The sequence below is a fragment of the Patella vulgata genome, chromosome 4 (assembly GCF_932274485.2).
Source record: "Patella vulgata chromosome 4, xgPatVulg1.2, whole genome shotgun sequence".
In the NCBI taxonomy this organism is placed as follows: domain Eukaryota; kingdom Metazoa; phylum Mollusca; class Gastropoda; family Patellidae; genus Patella; species Patella vulgata.
In genome coordinates this window covers 17,820,973-17,837,946 of record NC_065882.2, presented here as the reverse complement: position 1 = coordinate 17,837,946, position 16,974 = coordinate 17,820,973, and the positions used below count along the sequence as shown (strand labels likewise).

The window sequence follows — 16,974 nt, the reverse complement described above, 5'->3', positions numbered from 1 at the left end:
TTTAGCTACGTTCTCGTAGTTAGGGCGTGACCGCGGGTGGTGGTCGGGGGGTCTGTCATTGAGTGGGGTGGTTTCGATTCCCCGCCTGACAATGAATATGGACTGATCTAGTCCAACCCCGTGGGTTTTCTCTGTTGCCCCGGTTTCCTTCCACTGCGAATTATTATTAAAATAAAAATGAACCATACTTAGGCCTATGTTAGTCCCGAAATAACCTAGTTTGTGTCAGGTGGACGTTACCCTCCCCCCCTCGCTCCTCTTTATCAAAATATCTCATAATGCATCTTTATTAAACAATGTCCTTTATGTATTTAATCAATAAAATTGTCATTCTTCGTAATGAAATTACTAATGTGTAGATGTAACATATTAGGTCTATCTAAAATATTGTAGATCTGATCATATTATTATGCATTTTCTAGACGATTATTTACATTTTTAACAAGTTATCTAGCTTATTTGTAGTGTTATTTGTACATACATTATTTGCTTTTGGCAGTGTGTATAATGCTTGTATTACTGTTAACTTATTTCCTTGCCTCTTTTATTGAAGTGATTAGTAGACTGGATAATGGAGTCTTGCTGAAGCTCTTCGATTTTAGATTTTTGAAACCAGTAATAACATCTTTGTATAATTACTAAAAATTTCAATTTCTTTTAAACAATTTCCTTTATACAAGTTTTAAATATCAAAACATAAGATATTATTATAATAGAGAAATGAACAAGTTATTATAAAACTATTTTGTATGCGGAAGGATCTAACGGTGCAAAGGTTGTAAAATATTAAAGGTCAACCGCTCTTTTCACGGCGTGTTATTCGTGGCTTTGTTAGAAGAAGGTCGGTCAGAGATGAAAATGGAAGCACCTAATGCATACAAAGAAGAATTGAAGGTTGAACTAGAACCTTTAGATCCCAATTCCAACGCTTACAGATTATTAAGCAAAGGTTTGTTATCATTTGATGAAACTTAATTCCTTGGGATTCTTATTAAATTGTTCGCTGGAGACACTATCAAATAATCAGTAGGACTAAACTAAAGACATCTACAAGAAATAAATAGGTCAAATAATGGCGGCGGCCATTTGTAAAACATGTGCTCGTTAGGGCCCGTTTGATTTTACCACGGCAAGAATTAACAATCGCCGAGAACATAACATTTTCAAAATAAATATTTGCATCGGGGTCTACAATATATAATTGACGGTTAATAATAATGAAAATGTTTTGTTTCAGAAATGGAGCGAGTGGAGAAGGGAGAACCAGAGACTAGCAGTAGCACAACTAACGCACAACTACCACCATCGTCGTCTTGGTTAGAACTTCATCATGACAAACCCCAGTCAGTGAAAATTCAAATCAGAATTCCCATCAAAGAACACCCAAAGGTAATTTGTTTATGCCAAAAGGGATTGTGCATTTTATGTGTATGGCGATATGTGACTGGTGAGAACTTGGTAAAAAAAAGACTTTTTAATTGAGTCTTTGATTTACCACTAATCTTGCAATATGGTTGATACCTTTTTCCAATGTCGATAATAGGTTTGCTTCTCAAATAAACTCTTAAGGATTTTCATTCTGGTCCTCTCGAGATGATTAGACCTAAACTTTAAAGTTTGAGAAGCAGTATGGTGATGATAATTCTAGTAAAATTTGTGTGCATACTCCATGGTACCAAAATTTTAGTTGTTCCTGTTAGGCATGAATTATTTGGATTATGTTTTAATTGCAGTTTAATTTTGTTGGTAAACTACTTGGACCAAAGGGTGTTACATTAAGAAGACTGCAAGAAGAAACTGGGACCAAAATGTCTATTTTAGGCCGAGGATCAATGAGAGACAAAGCAAAGGTAATAACTGTAGATTTAATTATCTACTTCTAGTTACATTAGACGTTTTCTGTATTTGATATTTTGATTTTTGCCGTCGCCTTGTCCGTTTTTGACTTGGAAGGAATGAAAATTTCTGGCTTATAGCAGCTTCCTAAGCTGAGTAGAATTGTATAATTGTTTGTAGCTGTTTAGAAAGGGGGACAAATGTCAGTTATCGATAGAAAAACCATTAATGTCGGAAAGTTTGATATCTAATGTCAGAAAGAAATATGGTTTCTGAGCCAACTTGAGCATCTGTTGGTCCATGGTTACTCAATTACCTGTTTAAAAACAATCTGAAAGATAGTTAAGTTATTGGAAACTGTACGATTTTTAACCTGTTCTATAAGCTTACAATCTTTTTTTCAACCACAGGAAGAAGAATGTAGAAAGGAAGGTGGAAAGTTTGCCCATTTAACTCAGGATCTTCATTTAATGGTTGAAGTGTTTGCAGAAGCCGTTGAGGGTTATGGGAGATTATCACATGCACTGACAGAGTTAAAGAAATTTATGGTTCCTGTAAGTTTCTAAATTTTTATTGAATTATGGAAAATGCATCTTGTACACCCTGAAAACAGATCTTCGCATAAATAGCAAATGTCCCACAAGTTCGCCTTCTATTAAAAATGTTAATATATTGTGCTTTAACAGAAGATAAAGATTGCCTAGTTGGTAACTGTTGTGCTAATAATACTTTTGTACAGTTACAGAATATGCCGTTGCTAATTTTACTTTGAGAACTGATTTTGTAAATTGTTTTTTTTTTTAGGATTTTAACGATGATATAAGAGCACAACAGTTTGAACAGATGGGTTACATGAATAATGGTGATAAGCCTGTAAGAGGAGGCTTCGGAGGTCGAGGAGGACCCCCACGTGGTCGAGGAGGTCCACCAGGAGCAGGGGGCCCACCTGCAGGTCCACCAAGGTAAGTTTCAGTTTTGAGAACAGTAGATGCTGCACAAAAACAACCACAGTACAATTCCAAATATTTGGTATCTTATTGGAAACCTTATTTTACGTTTTGACTTGTGTGGAAGATTTCAGTACTTTGAAAGACCTTTTGATTTCATTTCAGAGGTGGAATGGCAGGAAGAGGGGCACCAGGACCCAGAGGAGCCCCACGTGGTGGTCCACCTAGAGGTGCACCTAGGGGAGGATTACCTAGAGGAGGACTGGCTGGTCCTGGCAGAGGAAGGGCTGGTCCACCACCAGTTCAACCCCCACCCGTTTATGATGATTATGGATCTGCTGTAAGTATACTTTAAAGTTTCCTCTATACGTTGTAAATGTTTTTGAACTAAGCATGTTACATATGGATAAATTATAATATTGATGCTTGATATTTTTAGGGTTATGATGATGGATATGGACAAGCTGCAGGTGGATACAGAGATCAGTCATACGATCAGGGATATGATCAAGGGTAGGTTATTGTTTATGAATCTGTAGTCTAATTCTATTGTGAAAACAATGAGTCATTTAAGATAACTTGCAGTGATTTAAGACAGAAGGGTATTTTAGGTTCATGTAGTGTTTTGAAATCATCCAGCCTTTGGCCATATTCAGCTGTAGTGGTGTCCTACTTGATGCCTTAGGTAGATGTGTGAACATGGTATGCAGGTTTATATCTGATGCGTATGCCTAGGGTCTAGCGTTTTGCTAGCTCGAAGTGTATCCATACTAATCACTCTGCCTTAGATAGACAAGTCAGAATCATAGTGCTGATCTAGGCTTTTTAACCAATTCAGTCTCCTTTATCTGAAACATTTTTTAAATATCTAAACAAATGGCAAAATATATTTCTTTTCAAATTAACTACAAGGATTAATTTGGTTATATCTATTTCAGAGGAACTCAATATTTTGATTATGGACATGGTGCTGGAGCTGGTAGTGGAGCTGGATATGATTATGGTGAGTTGCAATGCCATTAAGGCAGTGGACACCTAGCCGAAAGATTCGGTCAAAATTAATCGGTGTCAAAACTCACCTAGTGTGTACTGTCATTCAATCGAATGGTTCGCCTGTATCAGAACATGTTTAATATATTCAACTGAATTTTCGTTCGGCCAAATTATATTCCCCGAGTATCAGCTTTGTCAAATTGTAAAATTCATTAGCCACTCGTATTGAGAAGTCATGTGATTGTTTAAAGACATGGTCGCTACCATGTTATGTGGCGTGAAAGGTGATGTCACGTGACATCAGTATTTCTGGATTGCATTGAGACATACGTCAGTGCCAGTTACAATATTCACAATTGATGCCATTTTCGATGAATAATTGTTTTAGTCGAGGCAGACATTTTGGGCTGGAATAATTTTAGAATACTTGGGCAACCATTGACTTTTTACTATTTGTTTTTAGACAAGATGGACTTAATATTACTTTTGGAAATATTTTGTTTTAGGTGGTGAAACTGGTGGTTGGGGAGGTAACCCTGTTCCTGCAAAGCCTGAACGCGGTCGAGGAGGAAAACCCAGTTATGGTCAGCGACCACACCCATACAGCCGTGGGGGATATTAGTCAATTGTTAATGGTGTTCCAGGTCTTCATCATATACAGTACATCACATTGTGTTTCGTCATCATCACTTCATGGACATTGTCTTCAGGTACAAGAACATCTTGTGCTTAGATTATATAGATGCATTTATTAGGGCATCAACATCAATTGTGCTTATGTATTACAAAATATATATTATAATATATATTATAAACATTAATTTAAAGCTTAACTGTAAGCACAAAGACATTAATCAAGATTTGTTTTTATTAAAACATTGGACATTTCATTTTTATGTTGTAATAACAAATCTTTTAATCTAAGGTCTTTCCATGAGAGAATTTTTAATTGTAAATTTAATCAAAGAATATTCCCGAAAGAGGGTAAAAACTCAGAAATAATTAATGTTGGTGATTCTTTTGAATAAATTAAAGTTAAGTGTGCTTTGAATAAATAATAGTCTGTAATATGTGTATAACTATGAAAGGAAAGAAGTTGTTTTCAGAGAATCTGCTAATAAATATGCAGTATATAAATATAGGCACTAAGTGCTGATTACTCTGACCATTTTAACTATATTAAAAGATGACTAGATATTGCATATAAAATCAGTTATGTCAACAAAATATGAAAATGTGACTTGATCTTGCATATATTAAGGTCAACAAAATATGAAATGACTAGATCTTGCATATAAACAATTATGGCAACAAAACATCAACTTAAACTGAAAACAAATGCATTTGTTTGCTTCTGGAATTTAAGAAGTGGTATATTAAAAGACAGTTTATAAATATATTTATGAATTTCTGGTGTAAACTAGTGGAATTGATAATATTTGATAAACATTTTTCACATGTTTTGAATTTCATATAAAGGCAAATCTTATATAAATTCAATAGAAAATAAGGGTTTAATTCTAATAAATATACAATGAATAGTGTACAAATATAGAAAACTATGTGAAACTTAAAATGTGTGAACATAGATATTGAAGAAATTCCAAGAAAAATAATAGATGAAAGTTGAAATGGCAATCCTTAAAGAATATTTGTGCTGCACAGGCTTAATATAATGTAAACCAGCATTAATATTGAGCAGAAATAATAGTAACAGGTAAAGTGACAATCTTTATTTGAGTATGAAGAGATAAATTAAGGTAGATATAATATTATAATAAAAGAAATAAAATATACCTGTATTTCCAATAACCAAACCCAAGATAACATTAAATCATCTAATATTTAAAAGCTAATTGTCCAGTACTGACCACTGATTATTCACATCTTAAGTAGTTAATAAGTCCTCAATTTGGTTATTGGAATTGGGTTCTTTAACATTATTAAATTTTTTATAATAATTAAAACATTTAAAAAATAATTGATTTAATATTAAAAATATCTATTTTTAATTTTGATTAATTGAATTTAAAATAATTTTCATATATTGCAGGTACCAGCTTTAGTACTAGAAACAGATGTTAATCAATGTTTTTATATTTTCAGACAAACAAGGCAGCAGAACAGATTTTATGGAAATGTGTGCAATAAATGAAAAATAAATTTTATATTTTTATACTCCCACATTGAAGTTTTTTTTCTTCCTCAAAATGATAAAGCCCTGTCGAATAGGGGTGTTCAAGATGCATGTCTTTAGTAGCCTAATTATTCAGCTTTGTCCCCAGAACTGGCACATTCATTGACCCCAGCTATCCTCTTCGCAACAGATTTGTCAATATCCCTTGTGAAAATCTGGGCATCCACACTTAATGTGTTTTATGACCCTGCATAACTGTCCGCTGAAGTTTATGGTCGCCTGAATTTTAACCCTGAGCATTAGTACAGAGCTTGAAATGGTCGTCAGAATGTTTAGACATGGCTGTCGTTAATCTATAGGGCTGGGGTATAAAACTTCTATAACCAGTCTCCACTAGATAACTTGGATGGAATATAGACATCACATAAATAATTTGAGCTAATGGAATCCAGGCATTGAATCTCCGCTTTCTTTCCTAACTGCAACATTCTCTGTAGCTGAAATAGTAAACTGGGATATCGGTATTCTGATTTGAAAAGTATAGTGACCCCATGTCTTTAAGCAATTTTATAAATTGGCTTTCGACCATGAAACGCCAATTTAACCATCAGTACCATGTGAAATTTTTGCCTGACAGAGGCGCTAATCGAATTCCAATTGTCATTGTTGTATACGAAACGTCGGTTTTCCGTCCCATCCAAACGACTAGTCGCGGTTCCTTTGCTGAACCTTCCGTCCTGCACATGAGAAGGAAACGCCGTCTGAAAATCTAGAGCAAGTCCCGGTCAACACCGAAATGGAACTAGTGATCCCCAGGGTAGCGATAACGTTCATACCAAGGCCCGGAGCAACTCGTCAGGTTCGGGGGGGGGGGGGCGTCTTTCTCTTCCCCCGGGCTCGAACATTTTGGCGCATAACTGGAGGTTACTTTGTTAAAACACAGAAACTGAGATACATGGTACTACGTTTTAGTTTTACTGATGTAATAATCAGATGTACACGATTTTGACAGGAAGTATTAAACGAGCAAACAAATGGAAAAACAAAAACTGATCATTAGACGCAGAAATATCTCAACTGTTCGCATTCTGATTAAAATACTGGGGCCTATTTCACGAGATTTTAACTAAGATAAAATCCAAATTTTTTTGTAATTTGATTGGATATTTGATTTTAGTGCTTAGCCAATCAAAATTGAAGTATCTACGGTACTAAAATTTGGATTTTATCTTAGTTAAAATTTCGAGAAACAGGGCCCAGACCTATACTTAATTCGTTTTTTTATGCTTTCGATGACCTACACTACATGAAGATCTGACAAGTTGTACTCGAAGGTCTTGTCAGGGGTCGTACGAGCGCCTTTTGAACCTATGACGTCAGACATTGATTAATCGATCAGCGTTGGCGTTTCTAGTGGTTTACCCACAGTTCGTGCATGGCACGCCAAGAAGTCGCCGTAACAGACTGTTTCATTGGCTTATCACTCAATTTAACCAAAACGCCGGTAATATAACAACTCTTCCAGATCCCCGTGTAGTAAAGACAAGTAAAGCGAAATTTTGAACTATAAAAAACGAAACGAAATAGGATCTGTGTTTTAATCAGATTGAACTATTCGTTAACTTTGTTCAACACCCCAAATCATGTCGAACTAGATTCAAACGATAGGGGGCCCGGATACGGTGACTAGAGCCTTAAGCGGAACGAGGACGGACCGGGGGACCCAAGAGGAGAATATCCGGGCAGGTGGTTACAGTTTTTAATTCACAGAATCCAATTATAATCCTACCCACGCCAGCAGGTATCCAAATCCAGAACAGTCACCGGTTTTCATCCACTTTACGATCAAGCAACAATGTATATTTTTTATAAATTTATACCGACAACACAAGGTACACTTTTATGGATATACAATTACTGAGTTTGATACTCAAGCGACGTTTCGACGAGGATACACTCGTCTTTATCAAGGAAAACTGATTTTGTTAAATGACAGAATTTCACCCTGGTTTACCTGTTCCCGTAATCTCCAATTGGAATTGACATACGGTCTGCGCAGGAGTTCTGAAGCTTTTTCAACATCTCTTTGAGTTAGTGGAATCAATGTAGCTTCTGGAATGTGAGATCTAAAAATGAAATCAAATTGGTAACAATGCCACTTCCATAACGACACAATGATTCCATTCAAATAAATTAGTTGTTGACAGGTGCGTGTATCTGTCTCTAACGGATTGCTTTGAAGGCGGAACTTTAGTAGCTGAGTAGCGCATTCATATTGGGTGGGTGGTTGGAGGCCCGGCTACCATTTCGAAGTTGAATACCTCGAATTTATAAATTAAGTTTGTGAATCCAGACTTATCTTGTTCAAAACTCCGGTAAACATGGAGATTACCACAAAGGATTGTACTCTCTTACAGTTACAGGCCTCGATCATATACAATTCCATCACAAAACCCACATCAACTGCGTTTGATGTGATGATGATGAGTTAGTTGTATTTTACGTCCGCTTCCACCGAGGTGATATCGCAGACATGTGGTTTGATGTGGTTTGACTTTACAATAAATAGGAATGTTCATACTAGGTTATGCACAACATAAAATATTGCTCCGTCGACCTATTTCATTGAAAGCTATATAAACGTATACTTCGACTGTAAAGAAACGTATATATATATACCCCGATAACTCAGAAGGTAAAATACCCAACCACTTGATTGTCGGCACAGCTAAATGTTGATTTTCACACGCCTGTGCCTGAAAGGAGACAATGGATGACAATAATAATAATACAACTTTAGTTTATTCATAGGACTGTATATATAAGTATCGTTTTAGAGTAATTATTAGACATCCCAAAACCGCCTAGTAGGTGCGCTGGGTAACAATACCTGATTCCTTTATTTGCATCACTTCCGGATTATTCCAATCTTTGTTATGTTCAGCCGTGGCGAAGATTCCTATATTAAAATGATATCTGTTTAATATGGTGGCCATGTTAAATCTCGCCCTTTTCATAACGCGACAACACGACACCACCACAATATTGACGCAATCATACGACACTTTATTCTGTCGTATCATCTTGTTATTTTTATCGTAACGTCGAGTTGTCGAGTTATTGTCCTAGTCTCTTTCTACAAGTCACAAAAATACAGCTGTACTCATTACGTTAGCATGTAGAGAACAAATAAAAAAATGCTACCTTTGATCCAAATGTATAAACAGCCATTATTTCAAACCCTGAAATTTAATAAATTGTTGAATACTGTAGTGAATAATAAATTTTCTTTTAATGTTAGCATAAGTATAGTCCCAGTGGCGTAGTGGTCTGGTGCCTTCCTAGACTAAAATCTCTTTATTTGAAGCGCACTGCCAAAGGCGGAACACAGTTACGTATTTTAAAAGAAATTTCGAAACATCCATTTCTGCAACATATTTGGTAATGATCTAATTGAATAATTATTTTAAATTGTTAGGTTTCATTTTTGAGTGAAGTCTGTATACAGCCCAGCGGACGCTTGTGGCTAGAAATGGTTCCACTACGTAACTGATGTCTTCCAACTTACTCCAGCAGTTTAGCGGATCCATTCACTTAATCTAACATGTACATTTGTTTGTGGGGGGGGGGGGGCTGTCCAACCTCGTGGGTTTTCTCCCGAACCCCCGCGGTATCCTCCTACTGCTAAAAACCCCTACGCGCAAGCGAATTATTGAAATAAAATTGAACCATGTGTTAGTCCTTATTACCTATTTTGTGCCGAGTGGACATTAAACCCCATTTCTCTCTCTCTATTAGGATGTCTTGCAAGTGGTGCCGAATGCGCAAAATACGTTTTACTGAATATTTTAAGCTGGGACATTCTCCGCATTTGGTTTTTGATTTGAATAATTAAACGAATTTATTTCTCTTGGAGACCCAATGAAAATGTGCTGTCTTCTTTAACATTCAAAATAAGTAATACAGTTACTCACCATGAGGATCACAGTCCACTAAAGAAAACACGGGTAACTGAAATTGATTCCATAATAATTTCAATAATAGCCGTGTGCCTAAATCTGGAAAGCCTTTAGCCTACAAAACATAATACAACACTTCACATATTTCAATCATTTCAAGTCTTGACAAGTGTAGAGCGGCACAAATCTTTCTGTGCCCTTTTTCAGAGAAAAAAAACCCCCAACCCCACGGTAAAGTAGACTGAAAGGTGCAACTTGTTAAATGTTAGATTAAAAGAGTTTGCAACATTATTTCATATGTCGGGTGGTGTCAGGCTGATAGGGTGACCCACCATAAATAAATATCTCCATATATCTCGACAATTTCGCCACAATATTCATATATATGCCAAGCCTCAAATCAGTTTCACACAATTATAGTCACTAAATAAACGATCATGTTGTACTTAATAAGCTATGACCATTAATCATCTATAAATAATAGACTGAAAACTGGTTCCATGTGTCGTCCATAACATCCAGACACTCTTGAGTAAAAGATAGGTTACGTGCCCTTGTTTTGAAATTAGTCTCGCTTAACCAGTCTATCGACCATTCTAGGGCTGATTGACAGGTCGGGATAATCAAGACTACTTTTTTACGAAACATAACAGAAAGCTAGAACAAGAAATTGAATTTAGAAATGAGCACGTTAGCTAGCTAAACAATTGTTTTAAGAAGCTTGTAAAAGTAAAATGAAACTACTGCTTGTATCATGTTCCTGTCTAACCCGAGTGCTTCAGAGATATTATTTGTACTAAACCAAAAGATGCCGCTCTTAACGGTACAGTTAATGATAAAGCGATTTAAAAAATGAAACGAACGTAATTTCTAAATCTGCTGTAATAACCAAGAAGCTCAATTTTACTGCTATTCAAAATCGTCAACAATAAATTTTTTACGGCTGTAATAGTTGATAGATTTGTAGAGAATTGCACGTGTCATGGCTATTTATAGTATCATACTGTCAGAAAGTTGGACTCGACACGGCGAATGTGCACGCTTCAGTGGTAGTCTCGAACTATCAGCGGTTGACTGTATTTCTGTAGGTGCATGGGTCACCCTACTGTCAGTGGCATAGCTTTCATTTCTCACTGATGGGTGAAAACACCAAATGAAATAGGGTTTAACGTCTTACTTATCTGCTCCAACCGCGATAATGAAGATGGGTATACGCCATGCGGGGTTTCAATGGCTGAATGGTTAGGACGTGCGCGCTGCGCTGTATCATGCGGTCTGTCATTGAGTCAACTGGCGGGGTTTCGATTCCCCGGTTGTACGTGACAAGGAGTAGGGTCGTCTGCCCAACCTCGTGGGTTTTCTCCGGGTCCTCCAGTTTCCTCCCACTGCTAAAGACCCACCCCTACGCGCAAGCGAATTATTGAAATAAAATTAAACCATGTGTAAGTCCCGAAATGACCTAGTTTGTGTCGAGTGGACGTTAAACCCCATTATCTCTCTCTCTCTTAATCACTAAACCACCGCGACCTAATGTTGGTGATAACTGGATTTACTTCTCACCAATGTATTTCATTTTTTTAAACTAAAGCTTTACGAATCCTAAATCAGAATATCTTTTTAGCTTTACCGTTATAAGAATACAAGGTGCATATTTTTCACAGAAGTTTTCCCCAAGCAGCTTTTGAAATGTGGCATCTTTTTCTACAATAAGAATGAATTTTGCATCGGTATATATATCTAAAGTATGTTAAGGAACTTGTAACATCAAGACGGAAAGAAAAATGCAAAGAACAAATTTTGAATTACAAAGTTCAGAATAAAATGCAACTATGATAAAATATAGGATGAAAATATAACTATACAAGGATACTGTTCATATCTTTTCTATGAGCTGGAATAGAAATACCCTGAAATTGTTAAACATACAAAGGATTACATGCCAGTCATATTTATGAATCAAATACTGTGTATCAGTACTCCAGATGTGTATCAAACATTACACAAGTTAACAGAACTACAGAAACAATGAATGAATGAAATGGGGTTTAACGCCCTAACATCTGCACCAAAAAGGCTATGAGAGAGATTTTGTCAGGACAGCAATTAATTTGATTCCAACTATAAAGGGACGTTTACACGGGACCTCGATTTTTGTCCCACCCAAGGGATAAGACGCTGTTCCTTGTGAGCCCCCCCACCCCCGCCCGCCGTGCACCACTGACAAGGGGAAGCTACGATGGGACAACCCGGGGATCGAACCCCGGCCTTCTGGTTAGTGAGCCAGCGCCTTAGACACCGAGCCACATTGATTTAAAGACATATTACGAATTGATCGCGAATTAAGATATTTTGTTTACTGTGTTGAGAAGTCAAAAAAGGATAACCATATTTCTCATTGGCTGTTAGCTTATGTGTGTTGCGACCAGAGGCGTACGGGAAAATTTTTGACTGGGGGGGGGGGGGCGGTGGTGGTTGGTGCCCAAAAATGTAGTTAGGTTCTTAGTATGTTACATAATAATAATAAATTGGCTGTTAAATTGGACACATTCAAGAACACAATGCCGCCCCCCCCCCCACCCAGCTATGGTTGCGACTAACTGTTTAGCGGCTTGAACACAATGATAATCGTTACTACTTTGAATTGGAAATGGTATTTGTTTCTTACGCCTTTTGATCCCCTACAATCAATATGGTGACCATCTTCATTATAAAATTGTAAATCGCCAGATACTAAACCCTTGGAAGTGGCAAGCTGAAATAAAAGAACGGTATAGCTAGTCCTAGAAGTCGGTTACGGTTTATTCACATTTCAAATTCTAACTTTCAATCATTGCGTTTACGGGGCCTCGATTATTCGTGTCATCCGAACGACTAGACACTGTCCCTTGCCTGTGCCTTTGTCTTGCACTACTAACAAGGGGAAACAACGCTGGAACAGACATATTATATTATATGAGGCCGACAAACACCGCCTTACCAAACTAGTGGCGAAATTATTTAATATTCATGTGTAGAAGACAGTAATAATACTCAGTCGGAAAGTTTCTCTCATAAATACTCTAGTAAATACTAACCACATTTAATTCCCATCTTGGAACATTCAATATAGCAGCTATAATGTCTACAACACCATCTAAAGTTGTTTGTTTACCAAAACTTTCAGGATCCTGGTAGTATAGATCTCTTAAAGAAAACAATACATGAGATACTAATGATGGCTATAATCTATAGTCATTGCGACAGGGTTGCAGTGGTGGCTCAGTGAGTAATGCGTTGGTCGAGATAGTTCGTTTTCCCATTTTTCCGGCGTGACTCCCCCTTGTCAGTGGTGCAAGACGGAGGTCCCGGCATAAGACAACACAGGGGCAATGTATAGTCGTTCTGATGGGACATAAAAACGACGTTCCGTGTACATATTGTCGTGCGCGAAAGAGAAGGCCGTAGAGCTGCTGTCCGGGCAAAACTTCCCTCACAGAACACGAGTGCGCCCGTCTTCATTATCCCAGTCATTCAATGCGACAGATTAACATTAAAAAATACCAGATATTGTCTGAAGTTCCAGAAACAAGTCAAAGCTCATTTATCTTATTATAAAACCAGTTGCTTTTTATTAATGCTCTTTTAAAGTGCAAATATAACACAACTTATTGAGGATACATGTATTATAAACTCTTCTGTATTTCGGTGATTTGTAGTTAGCCACCTCGATATCCTGATTTTGGAAATGTGACATATCGCTAATCTCTGATGGCCCACACATTAATTATATCATTTTTCACATTTAGTTATTATATATTCTACTAATTCGTGTGTACAGAACTTCGAGGCCGCCGTTTGAATGTGTACCTGGTTTTGCCCGATTCCTTGTGTATTCAACGGACCGGTTACGCATCAATTTGGTTTTTCGGTTTCGTATGGTACCCACTAACAACCGAGAATTGATATATCCCATCGATTTATTGTCGTTATGTAAACACTGTGGGTATTAGTTTATTGTATTAGTATAAATCGCTGAATTAGAAAAATCGATAATCACCGTTTTGTACAATATCTATTCTCTTGGAGTAGTTTGTATATGATTGAAAGCACTTTCACTATCAAACCTGGAATATATAAAACGAACAAATATACTATGACATTGATTGCGAATACTCGAACATGTTAAAAGCTCGCTTTTCAATGCATGGGGCATGGTTAAGCTTTGAAATAAATTCCGGGTATGGGCTACAGTGCAAATGGAGTTGCGGGCTAGGTGGACACATTTGCGCGCGCAGTGGCATCTCAACAACCCACATAACATATCTTTACCAGAACCATAGGCGTTGTCCGTTACAAGTGAGAAAGGGGCTTTGAAAATCTGGAGCTATAATCTTCGGAATGAAACGGAATGTGGTAAAATGTCTCGTCATGGTAATACTCCGGTCATTTTAAAGGAGCTAAATCGCTAACATTTGGGACCTAGAAATTGACACAAGTGGGTCGGAACTCATATAATACTGTAATATGAATGTATATAAACTGATATACATTCAATGGTTTCCGTTTTTACTCTAATTTCAAATCAGTTATGTTCCGCGAAATAAGCCAGCAGTCACAATCGAATGCAAATTTCTAGCGCCTGGTTATTCCAGTCTACATACGCTGTTTGGTTTGGTGCAATATGTCTAGCCTCGTTCCTGGGGCTGAACTGGGGCTGAAACGCATTATGGTACACGATTCGTGTACCAATGGTAAAATGTTTATTTTGTCTTAAATATTGGATATCAGAAGCCCATCTTTTTCCGGTAAGATCACAGCATCAATGTTGATTTAAATTGACAAATAATTTGTGTTTTCAATGTTGAAGATTTTGGATGATATTGAGTTAGAGACTTAGCTACTTTAAGATAAACATTTTTACACATGTTTCGAGGGATATAATTATTTAATTCTGTGTGTATAATTACCAAATTTTTTCAATGACTTTTCGTTGTCATAGCGAATATACGCCATTTTCTTTTTCGCTGATGGTACCAATATGCCCCCTTCTGTGTAGCTTTAAACAACAACAAAATTAGAAAATTATTCATTTTACAATAAGGTATCTATAGCAACAATTGGACAGCAAAAGTGCGATTAATATTGTGATCTATGTCGGTATTTTTATCGCCGCCTCTCCCGAAAAAAAAAAAAAAAAAAATAAATAAATAAATAAAAAAAAAAACCATACTAACAATTGCATTCTGACGATAATTTAAATGTAAAATACTATTTCCGGGTTAGTTTTTTTTCTTTTCTTTTTTTTTTTCGTGACTTTATGGTGAATTTGTGAAGTTAACCTGACTGAGTCCCAATCTTTATAGCTGACATAAGATAAGACTGGAGATACACCATTTGATAATGAATGTACTAAATCATTCACCAAAGTTTCTATTCGTTTAAGAAGATCTTGTTTCTTGGAACTGAAATTATAAAATAAGGCAGGTGTAAACATAAAAAGTGCGACAATTTGTGAACCTTCTTTTGTTACGAGATTTCGCCATCACATTACTAGATTGGTTATATTTTTTGTCAACTCAGATTTTACTAGCCAAAGTCTGGTATCTACTATCTATATAGAATATTTCTATAAAACATAATTCCAAGTGTAAGAGCTCTGTGTTTGTCTACGATATCACCCTTGGTGGAAGTGGACGTTAAACTCCAGGACCGACTAAGCTGTGCTGTGCTGGATTATAATTTCATTAATTTGATAGGGTGAATGGGAATACTGTTCAAAATGCCAGAAATTGCCAGTTGGAAGAGGGTAGGCTACTCCAGAACGATGACGATGTTATGCCAAATGCTTTCATTTGTTCAGTGGCTGTACCTAACAGTTTGTCGTATAAACAGCATAAAAGGCCCGGGTGTTCCAGACCAGGATATGGCGCGGTGCACATTAGCTGCCTACCCTTTTGTTACAAGAATTTAATTAGTAGATCTATTGTGTTAAACGCTGGGCCTATTCAGAAGCGCCACGACCAGGGAGAGTCGAGGTAGGCCTGACAGTGGCACTTTCGACTCTGTTGTATTATAAATTTCTAACCCTTCCCCGCTAAACCCATCTTTCACTCTTGTTGTCTTCAGCACAGATATTTATTTCTTGCTGTTTTATTTGATACAAAAATGTTATTATTGTGTAGATCTAGCTAAAACGCTGTCACTGCTGCAGCTCCAGAAGTGCCATGGGTAGTTTCACTCTGCTGTATTATAAATGTCTTACTCTTCCCTGCTAAACTCACCTTTCACTCTTGTCGTCTTCTGCACAAATATTTATTTCTTGCTGTTTTGATAGCCAATTTTGTCTCAAACTTCTATGCAAGAATGTTAAATGTTCATATAAAATCGGAGATGAAAACGAAAGATTCATCTTTTTCCGTCTGCTTTATTTCGAGAGTTGTCCCCCTTTGGACGCAAGTCTCTGTCATCAAAATAGAGATCTCTTAAAGACCCAATACCACTCTTGTAACTGAATAATATGTCCCAATCTTTATTCTGGTCAACAAATTGTACTATTTTACAATATTCCAATTAATTGATGATACAAATTTCATCTTAACACATCTCATTTAAAAAATTGGAAAAATTCAACTAAATGATTTGAAAAACCGACGTAAAGCTTTTCAAATGTGACTTGGATTTAAAAATAATTTTGAACCCTTTGGACAAGTAAAATAGGATTTAATGGATAATTTACACAACAGAGAGAGAGAGAAAAATGGGGTTTAACGTCCACTCGACACAAACTAGGTCATTTCGGGACGAACATATGGTTAATTTTATTTCATTAATTCACTTGCGCGTAGGGGTCTTTAGCAGTTTGAGGAAACCGGAGGACCCGGAGAAAACCCACGAGGATGGGCAGGCGACCCTACACCTTGTCACGTACAACCGGGGATTCGAAGCCACGCCAGTTGACTCAATGACAGGCCGTATGATACAGCACGCATGTGCTAACCATTCGGCCATCCAACCCCCCAATTTACACAACAGGTAGGACACTTAACACATCTAGTACTAGAATAAGGCTATTTTTTATTTTCTGGAGCTGTCAAGCCAGCAAGAGTGTTATTGTCCCTTTAAA

General features: G+C 36.8%; 2 protein-coding genes across 3 annotated transcripts; one reads left to right on the top strand and one right to left on the bottom strand.

The window, feature by feature from the left end:
* Positions 1 to 802: 802 nt before the first annotated feature.
* LOC126818644 (KH domain-containing, RNA-binding, signal transduction-associated protein 2) lies at positions 803 to 5,960 on the top strand. 2 transcript variants are annotated; one of them, XR_008787937.1, is made up of 10 exons: positions 803 to 949; positions 1,238 to 1,389; positions 1,734 to 1,850; positions 2,247 to 2,390; positions 2,641 to 2,798; positions 2,949 to 3,123; positions 3,223 to 3,296; positions 3,722 to 3,786; positions 4,283 to 4,486; positions 5,883 to 5,960. XR_008787937.1 is itself a non-coding variant. In XM_056100585.1 (9 exons), the coding sequence occupies exons 1-9, from the start codon at positions 853 to 855 to the stop codon at positions 4,396 to 4,398; spliced, it is 1,098 nt and encodes a 365-aa protein (XP_055956560.1). In that variant the 5' UTR covers positions 803 to 852; the 3' UTR covers positions 4,399 to 5,960. The 2 variants fall into 2 exon arrangements, 1 of the variants encoding a protein (XP_055956560.1); XM_056100585.1 differs by having other exon boundaries at positions 4,283 to 5,960.
* A 1,880-nt stretch (positions 5,961 to 7,840) lies between these two features.
* On the bottom strand, positions 7,841 to 16,281 carry LOC126818635 (meiotic recombination protein SPO11). The gene is made up of 12 exons (XM_050546159.1): positions 16,133 to 16,281; positions 15,191 to 15,313; positions 14,819 to 14,907; positions 13,909 to 13,975; positions 12,947 to 13,055; positions 12,538 to 12,624; positions 11,743 to 11,779; positions 11,500 to 11,609; positions 9,888 to 9,987; positions 9,118 to 9,155; positions 8,593 to 8,669; positions 7,841 to 8,039 (listed from the first exon to the last, which is right to left on the bottom strand). The coding sequence occupies exons 1-12, from the start codon at positions 16,258 to 16,260 to the stop codon at positions 7,880 to 7,882; spliced, it is 1,125 nt and encodes a 374-aa protein (XP_050402116.1). The 5' UTR covers positions 16,261 to 16,281; the 3' UTR covers positions 7,841 to 7,879.
* Positions 16,282 to 16,974: the final 693 nt, after the last annotated feature.

Bases quoted from the DNA above. Each gene is read 5' to 3' on its own strand.
- LOC126818635 (XM_050546159.1), bottom strand. From the start codon at position 16,260: ATGAATCTTTCGTTTTCATCTCCGATTTTATATGAACATTTAACATTC. The intron at 13,056-13,908 runs GTGATTATCGAT...GTTTTCTTTAAG, and splicing joins AATAGATATTGTACAAAACG to AGATCTATACTACCAGGATC. The intron at 8,670-9,117 runs GTAGCATTTTTT...GTCTCCTTTCAG, and splicing joins TTTATACATTTGGATCAAAG to GCACAGGCGTGTGAAAATCA.
- LOC126818644 (XM_056100585.1), top strand. From the start codon at position 853: ATGAAAATGGAAGCACCTAATGCATACAAAGAAGAATTGAAGGTTGAA. The intron at 950-1,237 runs GTTTGTTATCAT...GTTTTGTTTCAG, and splicing joins TTACAGATTATTAAGCAAAG to AAATGGAGCGAGTGGAGAAG. The intron at 3,297-3,721 runs GTAGGTTATTGT...TATCTATTTCAG, and splicing joins GATCAGGGATATGATCAAGG to AGGAACTCAATATTTTGATT.